General features: G+C 43.3%; 1 protein-coding gene across 1 annotated transcript in view; it reads left to right on the plus strand.

Moving 5' to 3' along the window:
• The first annotated feature begins 4,168 nt into the window (after positions 1-4,168).
• LOC129689246 (pre-B-cell leukemia transcription factor 1-like) overlaps positions 4,169-18,134 on the plus strand; it is an 84,718-nt gene continuing 70,752 nt past the window's right edge. The window contains exons 1-2 of the mRNA XM_055624369.1: positions 4,169-4,545; positions 7,877-7,950. Coding sequence (XP_055480344.1) covers positions 4,355-4,545; positions 7,877-7,950 — 265 coding nt within the window. The 5' untranslated portion in view covers positions 4,169-4,354. The remainder of the gene's footprint in view (positions 4,546-7,876; positions 7,951-18,134) is intronic.

Here is an 18,134-nt window from a genome sequence, read left to right on the forward strand (position 1 = left end):
ATTTCTCTCTGACTATGCCAACAAATCCATGTCCTGGTTTGCTGGAGAATGGAGTGGAGTCCTTCCACTCATTCCCCACACTGTTCTCTTTCTCCTTCAGTGAAGGCGGATAAAGGCGTGTTCTAGTAGGTGAGAAGAAGTGTGAAAGAGACCCCTTACTGTCACCCAATCTTGTCACAGAGGTGAGCCAGGTGGGAGGAGCCTGTAGCATGTTAGAATTACGTTAGACTGAGAGCTGCTTTGTTCCTTGGTAACATTTTGATAGTGATTCCCACCCGAAGAGCAGGCCTCAGCAGGCCTCATCTCTTCTGATGTACAGCATTATTACCAGGGCTGCTATTTCTTTAAGCACGTATTTATAAAACAGCTACTCTAAGTAAAGTGTCGTCCAGGTATGGAACAAACAAACAAGTATCCAACTTCTGTCACGGTTCATAAAGTTGGGAAACTGCATGTAGAATTTTTTTTTCCTCAGAGCCTACTTTTATAACTTCCCTAATGCGATCCTAGCCATTTTATTTCACCTAAGGTGTCTTCTGCCATTGACTTCCCTTATTTGCATTAAAAACAACAACAACAACAACAACAACAACAAGAACTTTTGCAACATATTTACAATCAGGCCTCAGAAGACAGTATATGGTCATGGTCACATAAGATTGCATGACTTAGTGACTGAACAGTTTAGTTGTGTTCAATACATTCTACATCTATACATCCAAAAAAAGATAGAACGCGCTCCAATCAGTCACTGAGTGACACCCCACTGTATTTGTCTAGTAATTGATGGAACTTTGCTTCTTCACTACAGAATAGGGAGGTGTTAAAAAAATGGGTGTTTAATTAGTCAGATTGTGTGGTAATGTGGTCTAAAGGCCTGAAACAGACGCGGCACTGGGTAAATTGTATCCAGTTATAATTACGACTTTATCGATGTTGCTACATTCCAAGCTGGAGGCCATTTTCTTTATCTTTCTCAGTCACATTAAGTCTGTTGTCACAGTGATATGGGCTCAGCATTGTCCTTGCCTTCCCATTTCTACGGCCTCCGTGCTAAAGGATTTTAGCTTCGTGTGCCCTTCTCAGACAACTTGGGCAACCTGATAACCACTGACCTGTTGGTTTGCACAACTCTATGACTAGCCGTGCTTCTTTCTCCCATGCTTGAAACAGTCACTCATGTGACCTCAGTGTCCACCTGAAAAAGCATAAGGCTACTAGCCAGTTCCTGTGCAGTCATACCTACTGCCATGACTTCCAACGTGTCTGCACCCTGAGCATTTCTTAACCCTGCCTGCTTTCCAGTACCAATTTTGCCTTCAGACCACCTCAAAGCCCACTTCAATTTGCCCTCAATGGGCTTTCACTTTCTTTCCTCTCTTTTGTAGTGCCTGGTTTCTCCAGTATACAGTTTATTTATGGAGAAATGTATTTTGGGCAACAATATGGAGTCATAGTCAAAAGCCTAAGAATTGAGACCAGATAGTTGTAATGACCTAAGAACCTTGAACAGAAAAAAAAATTAGCATGGTCCACAATAAATATTAGTCATTTGTGCTACTAATAGGGTACCCATCTCTAACATCCCCTATCAGAATGATCCTAGATGATACTGATCCTATCACATTAATGGTACCTTTTTCAATACTTGACCTGGCCACACTTTATTAGATTCACAACTCAGAATCCATTGCTTCCAAACTGATTTCTTGTAGGGCTTTGATCCAACCTCATGCTGTAAGAGGCAAGGGCTGTTTGAGAGCACATGGACTGAAATTGACATGTGATTCAAGTATACAGTTTTACTCAATTTCTAGTTACTGTTGATTAAACCAACAGTTTACAAGTTGAGGTGTATGTGTGAATAAAAAACCATTTCGATTAAGTAATATGGATTTGCCAGGACAGCTAATACCCACTATTGTATGCCCTTATACCAACGGTTGCCAATGAGCATGTTAAGAGCTGCTTTGAAGTGCTTCCCTAAGGGCCCCTTATCTTGCCAAACGTTTGCATAATGACTGATGAAAAGAATAACATTCTATTTGAGGATCTCCAAGTGCCAGGGAAGGTGGCTTCCCATTCTGCTGATTGGTGATGCTGAGATCGCTCAGTGCACATTCTTTGGCTATATCCAGGAAAATGGCCGGCTACACCAAAGAATGTTCCAAAGAAGTCCAAGGTTTGCTTAAGTGATTGGTGTGCTGTTTTATCTTATGGGTATTCAGACTATGTGCCAAATTAGATTCTCCCTATTGGCTGGACTAAAGAAAACTTTAGTAAAGGTAAGTTTGTGGATTTGCCCAGGCAGTAATTCCTTATTGGAGTTACTTAAGTCGTTTATTCATTTCTAATCCCAGCACCCCCCCCCCGTTTTAATATCTGTTTTTCTAAGTTTTAAGTCTGTTTTCAAGCTAGACAAACAACAGGCACACAAGTACACAAGTAACTTTTAGAAGATTCATAGGTATCTGTTGAATTTGAGGCCTACTACACATACCCCAGGCCTTTGGAGGGAGCCAAACTTGGGTCTGAATTCCAGCTTTGATACTTCATAACTGTGGACGCTGGACAAATTCTTTCACCTTTCTGAGTTTCCTCTCTGTGAACTGAGAATACTAATCCATAAATCAGAGATGTCTTGGGGATTAAATACAATAACTCAAGTAAATTACTTTGTGCGTAGTAGGCATTCAATAAATGTCAGTTTTCTCCTTTTCCGTTATTAATGCTTATTAGACTATATTAAAAACTAGAACCAGACTGTGATAACGCAATCCTTTATTAAGTGTTTAAGCCAAATAACCAACTTCCCTCAGGGGGAGGAGAGCTGTTGAATTCGTTTCATTTGTTGAACTTATTTATCAATACTTTTCTTGAATTTTATTTGGTTTCGTCGTAGTCCACACTTCGGTTAGTATTCGTGCCACAAAAATGGCAATTTGTATCCTTTTTACTGGCATAGAGCTGAGTTTCTGAAAATTACCTACTATCTCGACGTTCATCTGTTAGAGATCATTATTCACTATCTTAGCAGCTCGGTTTTATTTACTAACTACGTCATATGGCAAAGTTTTGCTCTCAACAGTTTCCCCGAGGTCTAAGAATTTCAGAGAACTAAGTTTACTACCGCACCATCACCGCGTAGGCGAACTAGGGGTGGGGCGGAGGGATCCACATCGTCTGTGTGCTTTCGTGTTAATTTTACGGTCTTGCATTTAAGTAGAGCCACGTTTTCCTCAAGGACGCAGCCTAAGAGAAGCAGGGAAGACAGGAGCCGGAGCTGGCGTCCCTCTGCACCTTTAAGAACTGGAGACTGGCTCTTAGCTCCGCCTTCTTCCCGACCCACCTCTGAACTCTGATTGACAAGACACCCGGGCGAGGAGGAGCTGAAGGAGGCCGAAGAGGAGGAACAGAGTGGAAAGTAGGGGGAGGAGGAGCCCGTTTCTCCGAGCTGGCCAATCACAGCAGGGGGCGGGGTTCCAAAGCCCTCCTCCCGCGTCTGGCCCCCGCCTCCTGGCCTCTCCGCCCCCTCCCCCCTTCCCTCGGCCCCCTCCCCTCTCCTCCTTCTTGTCCTCCTCCTTCTCCTCCTCCTCCTTCTCCTCCTCCACCTCCTCCTCCTCCTTCTTCTCCTCCTCCTCCTCTCAGGCTGTGGTTTTTCTGTATATGTTTCTGGAGTCCTGAGCCTGGGCTAAACAAAAGCAGGAGGCTGACGGGGCTGCTGGAGTTTGCAGAGACACAGAGGAGGAGAGAGCTTGGGCTTTGCCTGCCGCCACGGCTGGGGGAGATCTGGCTTCTGCTTCAGCCCACCCCCTTTGAGATCACTCTGGCCCGGAGTGGGGGTGGGGGGCAGCAGGGGGTGGGGGGGAAAGTTTGCATTGCAATCCCCCTGCCTTCCTCTCCTTTCTCCCGATCAATGCATATTTGCAAAAGGATTAAGCCACAGATTTAAGCGCCGGGAGCCCATTTCTGCCTTGTAAAGGAGATCGGACTGAAAAACCCAAAGGCAGCTCTGATTTCTTTTCGCCAAGTGGGAAGGTGGTTTATTTTTCTTGCTTTTTTGGAGTCAACACCCTTCCCCACCAGCCCTTATCCCCCCCCTCCCCCCGCAACCCCCTCCCGCCCCCCCCCCCCCCCCCATCCTCCCACCATCCTCTAAAGAGGCAAAGAGATTTTTTTTTTCCCTTTTGGTCTTCTTCTTCTTCTTCTTCTTTTTTTTTTTTTTTAAACCCTGGTCCCTGTTTATCCTGAAAAGGATTTGAAGACAGCTTGAAGGATAAAAAGCCTCGGTGCTTCCCAGGCGCCGAGCCGAGGAGCCGAAGAGGAAGAGCCGGGGCTGCCGGAGCCTTCGGAGATGGACGAGCAGCCGAGGCTGATGCATTCCCACGCTGGGGTCGGGATGGCCGGACACCCCGGCCTGTCCCAGCACTTGCAGGATGGGGCCGGAGGGACCGAGGGGGAGGGCGGGAGGAAGCAGGACATCGGGGACATTTTACAGCAAATTATGACCATCACAGACCAGAGTTTGGATGAAGCGCAGGCCAGGTGAGATGGAGGCTTTTCTTTGCCTTTCTTGTTTTTTTTTTTTTTTTTTTTTTTCCTCCCTCTCGCTGGGGGAAACAATGGGAACCGAATCACCACAGCGCTTTCTTTTAAAATGTTGTTTCTCTTCTCATTTTGACAAGCAACTCTGTGGCGGAGGAGTAAAATTTAAAGAAGCGTTGTTATCGAAAGTGTGGTCGCCCGTGCCGTGATAGGGCTGTGTGTAGATATTGTGCGTGTGTGTCTGTTAGAGGTATTTGTATGAATGCACACAAACACGCAGCCACGCCGAAAATACTGCCAACTAATCCGAAAGCGGCCCTCGGCACTTTTTTACAGCTTTAAAAAAGTGTATGAAGGAAGCAGAATTGTCAAGTTCCGAGCGGCATTCCATGCCTCTGTAGTTGAGAGACTTCGGAACATGACAAAATAATAATAATAATAAAATGTCTCAAGAACACTTTTTTTTTTTTGCAGATTCCACTGACTCCTTAGTTAATTAAGCAAGTTTGATTTGCCTTCTTAACTTACCCCTCCATAATAATAATAATTTTATTTATTCTTTTCTCTTTTCTCACTCTCCACTCAAAACAAACAAAAAGCAGGGTAGTTCTGTATTAGTAGGTGTCAGATAGTAAGAAAATATCTTGCAGTCACTCCGTCCTGTTTTTAGAAAAAGAAAATGGGAAGAAAGGAAAGATAATTCTTCTCCGAGTGCAGTTTGTTAGTTTTAAGAGGCTCAGATTTTTAGTTGAACCTTATTGTCTCTTAATTTGAGTTGGTGTTCTCACCTTCCCAGGACAGGGACAGCTATGTGTGATTTTTTTTTTTTTATAAAGGGGTGCGATTAAATATTAAGGCTATTCTCTGTCTCATGCCTCTTCCAGGCTCACTAAGAGTGATCCTGGAACTTGAAATGGAAGAATGATTTTTATGTATTTCAGTAGGACAGGATATGAAGAAAGATAATTATAAAACCGGGGTTTCCTTAACTGAACCCCCCACCAGGTAGACAAAGTTCTCAACTCCAGTATTTTTACAGCAAATCCTCTTTCAAAATGAAAATACAGGTTAAGTGGCAAAACCACTAACAGTTTGCCTAAGGCCCAGCTCAGATAGGAAGGATAAAAAAAAAAAAAAAATCCAGTGGCCACATATGTCCACACAATCACTCAGCTTTGTTAAATCTCGAAGTACTTTTCTGTTTTGCTTTGGAATCATTTTAAACATATTACAAAATGACTAGACCTTATGTGACTTAGTTACATATGGAGAATATGGATTTTATGTAAGAGAAACAGAGCCTTGAGAGAATAAGAGGAAGCAGCTAAAAGCACCCGTGTTATGGATTATACTCATTTGAGCTGCTAACACATGGAACACGTAAACTTAAAAGTGCTAAGGCTTAGGGCGCCTGAAAACTTGAGAATGTTAAAAGACCCCCTCCCCTCAAAAAACTATTTTCATGCTTTTAATGTTGTGGGGGGGGGGGAGATTTTTTAAATAACTAATTGGTGCTCTTTTTGAATGTTATTATCTGAGGAAAAGCTAATGAGTATGGCAAGCAAGAGGCTCCCCACTAGCAATTTTCTCTTGAATTGGAACAGATTTCTCCATAACGTTGTCCCAGAAAAATACACACGGACACCGCTGATAAACTGGTTTGATCACAAGTTCTTGAAGTGAAGAGGCCAGTGAGCTTGGCTCCTCGCTACTTTTCTGGTCTCTCTTTTTGTGAAGCTGAGGACAAACCCTTCTCAGCGGGTACCCTCTTTAATGGCCTAGAGGCTGAGAAAGATCAGATGCAGTTTGGGGATGGGGAGGAATCCAGTTGTCTCTCTGGAACCCCATTTGTGTAGTGTGGGGAAGCAAAGCTTTTAGATGGAGCTGCTAGTCTCTGCATTTTTGGCCTGTGTAGAAAGAAAGAAAGGAAGAAAAAGGATGAGTGGGAAGTATTTTTAAAGACCCAGAAAAGATCTTAAATACATTGAAATGTTTTCAGTCTGTTTTTTTAACCCCTTCTAAGAAATAATTTGCCAACCTCTTTTTTTTTTCCTTGAAACAATGTAAATAGTTACTCTTAAGCTCTTTTTCCTTCTTCCTAGTTATACATTTTTTTTGTAGTGCATATTTGTTGATTCAGAAAGTAAGCTGTTTCAGATGATGTGTATGTGTGCCTTTTGAGTTTTGAGTTTGTTCTCCTGCAACACACTATAGAGTATATTTGCAATCCCTGCTCTGCTCCTGGAGGGTGTCTTTTTTTTTTTTTTTTTTTTTTTAACTTTAAAACTGATTGAAAAATAATTGAATGTGTTTTGAGTGCCAGGGTTTTCTGCTTATCTTTATACATACATTTAGTTAGTAAACAGAATTCCCTTAGCTAGTAGCTGATAAGATCAGTATTTTGTTTCCAAAACAATATCCTTCTGCTAAGTGAGTCCATAATAAAGTAGAAGGAAGGGCATTGTTCTGTCCCTCAAGTGCATTCCGAGCACAAACATGCACGACCACAGGAACCAGGTAAATCACTGAGCTAAAAGGCAAAATTGTATTTATTTTTTTCCCCAGTGGGTGCAAGGTCCTAATTGTAAATAATTGAATTTCAACACCTGCAAATAAGCTGTGTGCGCACAAGAGCCATAATGTGAACACACAGAAATGAATTTATTCCCCATCTGGGTATGTTTGCCCCCTGGCAACACATTTCCATACTCTTTAACTTGGGGACTGAAATTTTATAAATTGACAGTTCTACTCACAAGACCTTTCAAGCATCTTATGTTTATGAGAATACAGGGGCATCTACAGAATGAATTCGAACACATGGATGAATTGAATTTGAAAACACACTCTTGCGCGCACACACACATACACAGAGGCATAGCTCCTAGCCTATGGCCCTTGCAGAGATGGTACAGAACTGTTAACCTATGCATTTGGCCTTGCTGCATTCATTGTCTGCGACAGGATTCTTGGTTGAAGAATTCCACTTTGGTTTAGCTACTTATCAAGGGGTTAGGGTGGTGGGAAGGCAAAAAGAAAGATGAAAAGAAAGAAAACCCTTTTCCTAATGGGCATAATTTAGGTTATTTCTGCTCTGTAGTTAAATCCCTACTCTCACTGCTAATTAACATTGCTTCTTTTCCTATGGTGGGACTTTGTATATTAAGTCATAAAAACAATTGAAGTGTGCCACAGAGTTAGGCTTGGTGTATAATTTTTTTTTTACCTAAATGTTCAGGTTCCCTCTGTACCTTATCAGTTTGATCTTGAGTGTCCACCTAAGCTGTTGTGTTTGTTTTTTTTTTTTTTGTTTTTGTTTTTTTTCTTGCAGAAAACATGCTTTAAACTGCCACAGAATGAAGCCCGCCTTGTTTAATGTGTTGTGTGAAATCAAAGAAAAAACAGGTAGGAATGAAAAAAATCTAACCTTTGGGCATTTTTCTTTGGCTGGTCAAATCACTGAGCCTGCAGCCCTTCTACTCTTCTTGGGATCTTAACATTTTAGAACGCAAGTGTGACCACGGAAGACATTTCTGCTTTTTCTAAAGGGAAACAGCTCTGACAGTGGATTTCAAGCAGTATGTTTTCTTTAAATCTGGCCTCAACTGTTTTTGAAATTGGGGCTAAAGCAGAGGTTCTGACGGCAAATTGCTAGAATGGTATGCCTTTGGGGGAAAATACGAAAGTAGAAGTCCTTTTCCTGAAGGAATATATTTTTGCCTATAATCACTGCCCGGTGCCCCCATGCGGTTCACCCCTGCTGTCAGGCAGGGAAGTGAGAGCTAAACTGTTTTCTTTTTGCCACTTTTGTTCTTTGTGTTTACACAGAGTAACCAACTCGAGCTTCTTCAAAAGAGTGTCTTCAGATACCTTTGTGGAATATACTATTCAACATTAGGTGAACTGGCTTTTGAATGGCCTCAGATTATTTTTTTTCTTCTAGCAGGGATGCTCTTTGGATTTAGGGCACTATATTATCCTGAGCTCATTCCCTCTGTTGTTTTTCTACTTTCTAGACCTCATATCATAGACTAACACACTTATAACATCCCAGGAGGGCATTTAAATTTTAAAGCAACAATTAAAAAATCGCAGTCATCAATCAGAGGTGTTCTTAAACAACAGATGCGCAGAGAAAGGGCACTTAAGCAACTGTCCTCTTGTTTCTTTATTTTGGTCCTTAATTTCCCAAAGTGGGTTAAATCGCTCTCTTGTAAGAAGAAAGAGTTGAGAAGGCAATCTGAAGCCAGGGCGCCAGGAGGGACTGAGGGGTGCATGCAGCAAATGGGGAGCGACAGCTGGGCTCAGACTTTCTCACCCACTTTAAAGCCCAGCAAAGTACCTGCCGTCCCATTTATTTATTTATTTTTTACAACAAGGTGCATAACAGTCAATAATTCATACCTAAACCATATAAGCAAGGGCATGACATGAATGAAAGTGACAATAGATATGATTGCACGCTCAGTTGATATACATTGATAGTTACACATGGAAAAGAGGGGGAGGGCACGGATGGTGGCTTTCCTTATTTCTTTTTTAAGGTCTCTCTGGGTTTCTCTGTGTTTTTTTTCTTTTTCTATTTTTTTTTTTTTTTAAAGAATCTTTTCAAGAGGTCACTGTTGATTGAATATGTAATTACTCGGGTCTTTCAAATGTCTGTGTAATTAGTAAGCAGCTCCTTTGTTGACCGATACTTGGATAGTATGTACATTGCAGACAAAGCACCTGAGACAGGCTTCTTACACCTCTGAGTCCAGGTGGCCGTGCCAGGACCAAACCTTATTGCAAAGCTGATAATTGTGTCGCTTTAGCCGTGAGAGGCGCCTTTTAAGAGATGTATTGATTCTGCATACTAATATCAAAGGAGCGTTTCCTCAGTTTGTCACATCTTTTAGTTTTTTTTTTTTTTTTTTTTTTTTTTTTTTGCTCAGTGTTGGTTTTTTTGGTTTTTTTTGGTTTTGTCTCCCTCTTTTCTTTTTTTTTTCCCCCCCCCCCCCCCCCCGTCTGTCTCCAGTGTGGTTATTCAGTCTGAACCACAGGTTTTGTTTCTAGTCAGGTTGGAGTTTTTGGCTGATGTTGGAACATGAAATGTAGAGTCGCAATCAAGGGGAATAGGGAATCAAGGGACTGAGGAGAGTTTCTTTTTAAAGATACTTTGTCATATTTTTTAATCGGAAGGGTACCAGTCAGGTCACTGACTGGTACATCATGGCCCAAGTGTTTAATTCTGGTCTCCTAATTAAAACCTGCTGAGGTAGTAGATCAAAGTGGGTGGGTGTGAACAGAGGTCCGATTCAGGTGCGCCATAAAGACTTTCCTCCTGATTAATATTGGCTACATCGAAGGGGGTAGGGGAGGGGAGGGGAGGGATGGGAGAGGTGGGGCCCTCGTGGGATTCGCCAAAACAGTGTTCTTCTGTTTGGAAAATAATGTGTTTTTGTTTTTGTTTTGTTTAAATTACGTCAACTGAATGTGGATTGGAGTTTTAAAAATGATCTGATGTAAAGTTTTGGGTGTTATTGATATGGGATGTTTTAAAGGATGGTTTGTGAAGCAATTAAATAGTGACTGTGTGAAGAGGGCTACGAAATGAGGTTCTATGGAGGGGGGTACCGGAGTCGGTGGAGCGGGAACTCACTTTCATTTTAATAGTTGAGTGTTGGGAGACTGAGGGAAGGGACAGACCTAGGAGTCAGTGGTAGAGCAGAAAGTACTGTGTTCAAAACGCGCCTTTATTTCCAAGCACCGAGACTTCTGTTCGGGGTCTGGGCTGCCCGTACATCTTCCACACCTTTGACCCTTGGAGAATGTTAGTGTCTGTGAAGTTGCCCAAGTCTCTCGCTGCCCTTTTCTGTCTGTTTCCCTCTCCTTCCAGAGCTAGTGGAAAAAAAAAAAAAAAAAGAAGAAGAAGAAGATGGTTTGAAAGATCAGTTAGCACATGTTTCTTCGCTGTTTGGGGACTTTTCTTACTGGGACTATCAAGGCCTACCGCATGGAATGAGTGTTTCTGAAAGCCACCTGATGCCTTACAGAAGGCCGGTCACTGCTCACCTTGGCAGGACTCTGGCCAGGAGCTGTATGTGTGTGTGTGTGTGTGTGTGTGTGTGTACAGAGGGGCTTGCTGCTTTTGTTTCTTGGGTTTTGTTAATGATTTAGTTGTAAGATTGAAATAAATAGAAAAACTAGCTAAGACGTCTGATCAACCTTTTGGTACTTAAAAAACAAAAACAAAAAACACGTGCATAATACCCAAAGAAAGCAGCACCGCCTGATTATAGTTGATTGATGGGTATTTAAGTCAGAAATTACTTCGGGATTTTGAAAAGTAGATGAACTTGTGTGTTTTGCTTTAGAGTGTGGGGAAGTGTTTATTTTGATACTTTATGCTTTTTAAAAAATAAACGCTAGGCTAAAAAAAATGCCGACAAAACATTGAGGGTGCAGATTGCAAATCAGCCTCAAGCAAACCTTGTGGAGAGCTAGGGCAACGTAGTTTTAAAATGTGGCTTTTTGCTACGCTACACGTAGTCTGGGACCATAGAGTCTTTAAGCACAGAGTTTGAGTCATTTGCAATCCAATTTCCTTTTAAAGAACTGTCACCCGGCCTCTGACATGTTAGCGATAGCTGAGCGTTGCCTGTGTCTGTATGGTCTAGGAAATGGGTTGATGGGACAGAAGGGTAGAAGAAAAAAAAAAAGTCAAACACACTGACTTTCTGAAAAAAAGAAATAAATAAAAAGATCCAGAATATTTAATAAGTACTTAAAGATTTTTAAAAAGGTTTACACTTCTCTGTCAAAAAAATCACAGAGGCTTAAATATTCGGAAAAGGTAAAAAGTGAGGTTTGTTCACTAAAGAGGAGAGTTAGAGACCCCTGCAAGTGAGTTCCAGACATGCGTGAATCTTAATTTTAGATCCTTGGAGCTTTCTTTGGCATCTTCAGCTACGTTTTCACCAAGTGTAATCTGCCCTCGAGTTCAATCAAATCATTGAAGGAGGTTTTAAAAACTGATTTTCTCCCCCTTCTTTAACACTCTTTTGTTCTCTCTTTCCCTTTTTGTCTGTGTTCAATTAACACCCCCATCATGGCGCTGTAGGATTTGTTTTCAGCTCTGCTACTTATTTCTTTTTTTATTCCTTCCCTTCTTATTCTTGCCTGCCACTGCCATGGCGGTTATATGATGGGACACATACTTCTTTTCTCCTCCCTTTGAAGAACTAGACTCGTGTGTGTGTGTGTGTGTGTGTGTGTGTGTGTGTGTGTGTGTGTGCGTGTGTGCGTGTGTGTGCGTGTGTGTGTGTGTGTGTGTGTGTGTGTGTGTGTGTGTGATGGGGGTTGATTGTAAAAGGAAGCTGTGTGTGACTTCGAAAAATACAAATGACCTTGTTCCTTGAGCAGAACACGACTGAAATAGCTGTAGACAGTCTGGAACAGCTTTCCATCAGAGCTGGGTGGGAGTGTTGGAGGAGCTAGCATTCATGGTCTGGCAACTGCAAAGCCTTAAAGAAAACAAAAAACATCTGAGGAGTTGAGAATTTGGTCCTTTTGGGCTCGGTGCCAGGGAGAATAGGCTAAAGGCAAGGAGAGAGCAGCAGATGAAAGAGTTCACAAGACAGCGTTACCCCAGAACCACCTCTCACGAGGTGCCAGGTGCCAGGGTTACTGTGATGCACACATGCTGTGGACCGGCAGTGTGACTCTGAGAGAGTGTCCGGTGACCTGGAGGCGAGTCATGTCTCTTGTCTCCTGGCATGTCAGTGTCTTTCCATTCCTTGAAAGTGGGTTTCCAGACATCGGAGCTCTTGAGAAGTGGGAAGAGGGTGTAGAGTATGATTTGCCCATAGCCTCTCAAAAAAAAGATAGAGGGGAAAGTGTGTTATTTTATTTTCTAACCTGAATTGAACTTGCTTGAAAGACACTTTGCATGGAGACTTTGCACGGAGACTCTGCGAGAGGCCCTGTGCGAGGGAGAAGAACACTACACCTAGAATTGCAGGAGCTGCAGACGGGCTGCAGGCTGGTGTGCTGTGCGCATAGTTCCGGAGAGGCTGAGACCTACCAGAGATTCAAGGACTCGGCTCCCAACTGGGGCTGGGCCTTTTGAAGGCTTTGCCTCTGTGTTCTGTTGATACCCATAAATTTTCTCTCATTCTTGGCCAAATTACAAGTAAACAAACCCAAACCTAGATATTGACCTTATGTAAACACAAAGGCATGGGAGTGTTTAAAGCAGAACCCTGGCATCTTTGCAAGCATTTTATTTTAATTATATTTATGTATTTATTTGTGGGGGTGGGGTGAGATGAGGAATGCCATGACAGATGTGTAGAGGTTAGAGAACAACTTTCAGGAATTGGTTCTTGCCTTTCACAGATACGGGCCCTGCAAAGTCAACTCAGGTGTCAGGCTCAGCTGCAAACACCTTTTACTGTCAGAGCCTTTTCACTGGCCCCTGCCTTCTATTCAGACTTATATTATGTGTATCCCTTAGGAAAGCTGAGCCCTCAAGTCTTATTCTAAATATCTTTTAGATAGATGTGGTAATGTCTGAACTTGGTATATTCATATATACCATGACAAGGTCTCACGTAGCCCAGTCTTGTCACAGACTTGCCCTATAACCATGGATGGCTTCTGTTTTCTCCCTTGAGACAGGGTCTCACTGTGCAGCCCTGGAACATGGTATGTGTTACGTGTACCAGGCTGGCCTTGAACCTGCAGAGATGCACCGTCTCCCACAGCACATGCTCATTCTCTTGCCTTGTTCACCTAGATTAGGGGAATGCACTCATTCTCCCTCCATCCCGTTTCTTTATTGAGATGGTGTGGAGGGAGGGACCTGGGAGCACGGCAGTTGATAAAAGCAAATGCGGAGTTCCTGAGTGTTTTGTGTGAGCTTCAGTAGGCTTTCTGTCAGGGGCCTTCTCAGTGTGCCCTTTCATCAACCCTTTTAGACCGCAGAAACATGGACCTGATGCCTTGTAATGGTGGTGGAGGACAGTTATTGTCCCCAGGGGTGAGAGTGTCTGTGTTTTGCTCGCTTGGCATCTCAGAGACAGCAATTTTTAGCAGTTGGCAAGATAGCTCCCAGGGCATAAATGCACAGGTGTAGATTGCCATGGGACCATAAAGCCTGTCCACTGGGATGGCGGAACAAGGTTACTAGTGACTTTCCTAAAGTCCGCTTTCCACCTCAGTATGAGTGAGGTCAAAGTTCATCCTTTTTGCTATGGCTTATACCTTTACCTATATCTGCCCCTGAACTTTTTGTCAATAAGTGGATATTGGGGAGGATGCTTCATCCCTTTTGCTAGTTGTGTAGTCTTACAACTAACCAATTTTAAGACCACAGACAAGTTTCTTAATTTTAGGGAGAAACTGTGACAGTAGCTGGTAGGTAACTGCTTGTTTTTTTCCAGCCAGTCCCCTTGATCTGCCCCCCCCCCTTTTTTTTTTTTTTTTTTTTTTTTTTTGCTGTGTGACCTTATTTATGTTGCTAAACTTCTCTGAGACCAGTTTTCCTTTTTTTACAAAATGAAGGTCACAGTGATACTTATCTGAAAGTGTTCCTGTAGTGGCTCCCTTGAGACCCTGATACCTACTCTTGGGGGGGTGCCATCCTTTTCCTGAGTCACATTCCCAGCCGGAATGTATGTTGAAGGACCACTGAGAGGATTAAATGAGGTTGTGATGTAAGTTACAGTGCCTGGTATAAACATCCATGGCTGGCAGGTTTTATGGTCTCTGGCCCTGTTTTCCTACATGAAAGAGAGAGCCCTCCAACAGATGGTCCCTAGGGGCTGAGCCAATTTCAAGGCTTGAAAGAGAAAAATTGCTGAATTTGAGGTTAGCTTCTTTCGTTTCTCATGCATTTTCTTAAAGTGAGAATTAGCTGTGTTTAGCAAGAAGGAAGGCCAGGGAACAGAATGATGACAAGGAAGGACAGGGCATTTCAGTCATGTTCTTCCTGGACAACCACTACCTAGCTAGCTAGAGTTGTTTGTGCTGTAGGTAATGTTTCCTCAGCAGCACCAACTGGAGACAGTGTGTCCTCAAAATGCTTTCTCTGAGCATGCGTAGACCCTCCATTCACCCTACTGAGCTTCAAGGTGGAAACTGGGTTTAAAAAAAAAAAGTCAGAACCCTGTGACCTTTCCCCAAATTCCCAATATGTTCTGTATTTAGGAGACATACCATCTTCGTCACAGAGATGAGCTTCCTGACACAGGGCAGGCTACTGTTTCTTCATGTTATTTTTTTTAAAAACATGTGTTTGAGATGTATTTTATATACCATGAAATCCACCTATTTCCAAAGTGCAGTTCAGTGGTTTTCAGAGCATTTGCAGAGCTGCGCTCTCGGCACCGCAGTCTAGTTTTAGAATGTGATGGTCCACCCCTGACCCAGTACCCATCACCGGCAGGGCCTTGTCCCCCTCTCCCACGCCTGGACCCTAACGACCCCTGACCTCACATTCTGCCTCCGTGCGTGGCGCCATGCCACAAGAATATGATCATAGGCCAGCCATGTGGTGCTTTGTGATTGGGTCCTCCCACTCAACCCGTTTTCGAGATTTGTCCACAGGTCAACATAAGTATGAGAACTCCTTCTATCTTTCCCCAGGCAAATAGTATTTCACTGGATGGATATGCCACAGCTGTTTTTCCACCCTTCGGCTGAAAGAACGCTTGGGTTCTTTCCCCTCTTTTGGCTGCTGTGGCTGCTGCTGTGTGTATATCTAGGGGTTTGCCAGTGGGTGTATGTCTCCTGAAGATACAGGAGGGGAAATGCTGGACCACTTGGTAACTTGATGGCTAACTTTTGAGAATGTGACAATGTTTTTCAGAGTCCCAGCAGTGGCTACAGTGTTGTAAGATAAACAAACAAGGAAAGGAATAAATCAACCGTTTGAGGTATACTTAATGCACAGCTGCCATAGACGTGTCCTGGAGCCCTGTTGTGAGTGATGCTAGCTTTTGTCTTCAGCACTCCCAGCTGCCCAGTTGTTCTACCCCTTTCCCTTATTGGAGCCCTTCCTTTTTCAAGTTTAGGATCCTATGGTGTGCTTACACCTGTCCTAGGGTCAATCGTTAAACTCTGGGGAAAGGCATACCTTGGGAAGTTTATTGTGCACGAGGTGGGCGCCATCGGGATTTCTGTGGCCGTCCTTTCAGGACAGTTAGCATGCTAAAGTGTTAGAAGGTAAGCCAAAGCAATGAGTCTCTAACATCGTATGCCTTGTCCCCGGGGAGGAAGACGCTTGGAAAACAACAGCCAGTTCTCAGTAGCGACCTAGGATGATAGAGCATAGACTTGCAGTCAAACCAACCGGGTCAAATCGCATTAGTTATTTGATTTCACAGGGCATCAATTTCCTCATCTGGGGGGAAAATAATACCTAGGACGCAGGCTCGCCTGACAGACTAAACAAGACAACACCAGGAAGCACGGCATTCAATGCCGGTGCTCAATTAATTGTGGCTGCTCTTATTTTCCAGAACCCATGTCCCCGGGTGCTGCCCACCTCTTTCCTTAGTTACAGTCCCATCTTCCTATGTGATGTTTTGTCATCTCAACCAGGACTTCGGAGGTTGTCCCATGCTGACCATGGTCTTGTGTGAATCGTGTGAAGTGCTTGTCTGCCTGCTACGTGTTCACTCTCTGCCCCAGTCCTAGAGTTCTGGAACAGTACTGTTCTGGATAATATATATCATGTCTGTCTGTATATATATGTATATATGTAATTTTAAATTTAGTCATCTAAGTTTGCTAGTCACTCCACTAAAAGAACAAACAAACAATTAAAAAATGAGTAAAAGGAACTTGCAGGTAAAGGAAACTTCAGGATTTCATTTTATTTAACCTAAATGTGCCTAAAATAGCTCAACTAGTAATTGTCCTAAATGTTGAGGAGCTGTTTGGGGCTCTGCCTCATAGCACAGCTTAGAAAGGGAGTGTGTGTGTTCCGTGTGCTAGCCTTATTCCACTAGCATTTCTCAGGCTTGGTGGCTGCGTGTTACTGCCATAATTCGTTGGACAGCGTGGCGGCCACTGAAGGGCTATTTTCTGTTTTGGAAAATTTCTTACACTCTCAGGAAGACACGTGACTGGATCTGGTGGGTCTGTGGCTGTTGAAACTGGCTCCTGCTGGCTGGCCACATGTGGGAAGGCTTGTGAGAGGATTCTTGTACCCTGTGTGCATCCGAGGAGGCCACTATGAGCTAGGACAAAGCCAGCGCCCCCCCCCCCCCCATATCACCTTCGCTGTCTTTCTTAATCACTTCTCTCCATAACTGCTCATCTGTGGTTCTCGACTCGTAACAAAATCTCAGAGGTTCCCTAAAATAACTGAGTGGGCCGTAGCCATCCTGCTATCTTTAGCCACTACAGAGTGGGAGCGAGTCAGAGGACTCCATAGTTGATAGACTACATTGCTAGACTGACTGCACTTGAAGCCTGGTGCTGGCTGCCTCTGTGTTAGTATGCCAGCAGCGTTCCTGATCAGAATGGTATGGAGAGCTACCAGTCTGACCCTACATTCTACAGGCTTGGAGTCCCACCATGACCCTCTCCCAAGCATAGGCACACAGACTGGGTCAAGCATTTTTGAGAGCATTCCCTTTCATTGTGATGGCAGTTCTAATTTAGCCTGGGAATCCCTGTATCTTTTCTAGGTGGTCACGTAAAACTGGTTATGGTGGTGTTACAGCTACTTCCATCAATCAAGTTGAATTGGATAAGACAAAGTGAGAGGGGGAGAAAAGTGGTGGAATTTGAAAAATGTTTATGATGGAAGTGTTCAGCTAGGGGCCAGTGTGCTGTAATCTACCTTGTTGGCTTGGCAACTACAGCAAATAATGTTTCATGTATACTATGTATTTGTAAAGATGGGATCCTAGATTGGCAGTCTCATGGAACATACGAGGAAAGATGTGCTCCTGAAGTCGAGCCCAGGATTGGAAGTCTGGGTTTGGTTCCGTTGTAGATCTGGAGAGTGACTTGATGGCCTTTTGCCATCCCACCCACCTGTCAGTGAAACTTCTGGAAACTTTATTAAAGGGAGTTTTTTTTGTTTTTTTTTAATTTTATTTTAGGAAGATGCTTGGTTTTGCCTGTAGAAGTGTGGACAGCCAGGGAAAAAGAAAAGTTGACATTTTTTTGTCTTGTTTTCAGACCAGTTGCATGTGCCAGCAGCTCAAAGGAATACATTTACTCAGTGACCTGGGCTAAACCAGGAAAAAGAGTAGCAGACTTTTATTTTTCTTTTTCCCCTGAAGGTTTTAGGTGATTTGAGATCTCAAGTGTTGCCACTGTCAAGAGATTTCCAATAATTACCGTAGTTAATAGTGTTGAACCTTGCATTTATATTAAGTCCCTAACAAAGGAAGCCTCCTTGAGAGAGCACCAGTGAGCCCAGCTGATGTCCTTCTGAAAGGCATGTACAGATAGCTCTGAGAATTGAGAGCTATCACCATACTGTGCAAGCAGAGGCTGGAGCTACACCCACAAACCCCCAAGCCTACATTAACACAGTTAAAAACAAAGTGCCAGCACCTGTGGCCTCCTTGCTATGTTGTCTGTAA

The sequence above is a fragment of the Psammomys obesus genome, unplaced genomic scaffold (assembly GCF_907164565.1).
Source record: "Psammomys obesus unplaced genomic scaffold, mPsaObe1.curated_primary_1811, whole genome shotgun sequence".
In the NCBI taxonomy this organism is placed as follows: Eukaryota; Metazoa; Chordata; class Mammalia; order Rodentia; family Muridae; genus Psammomys; species Psammomys obesus.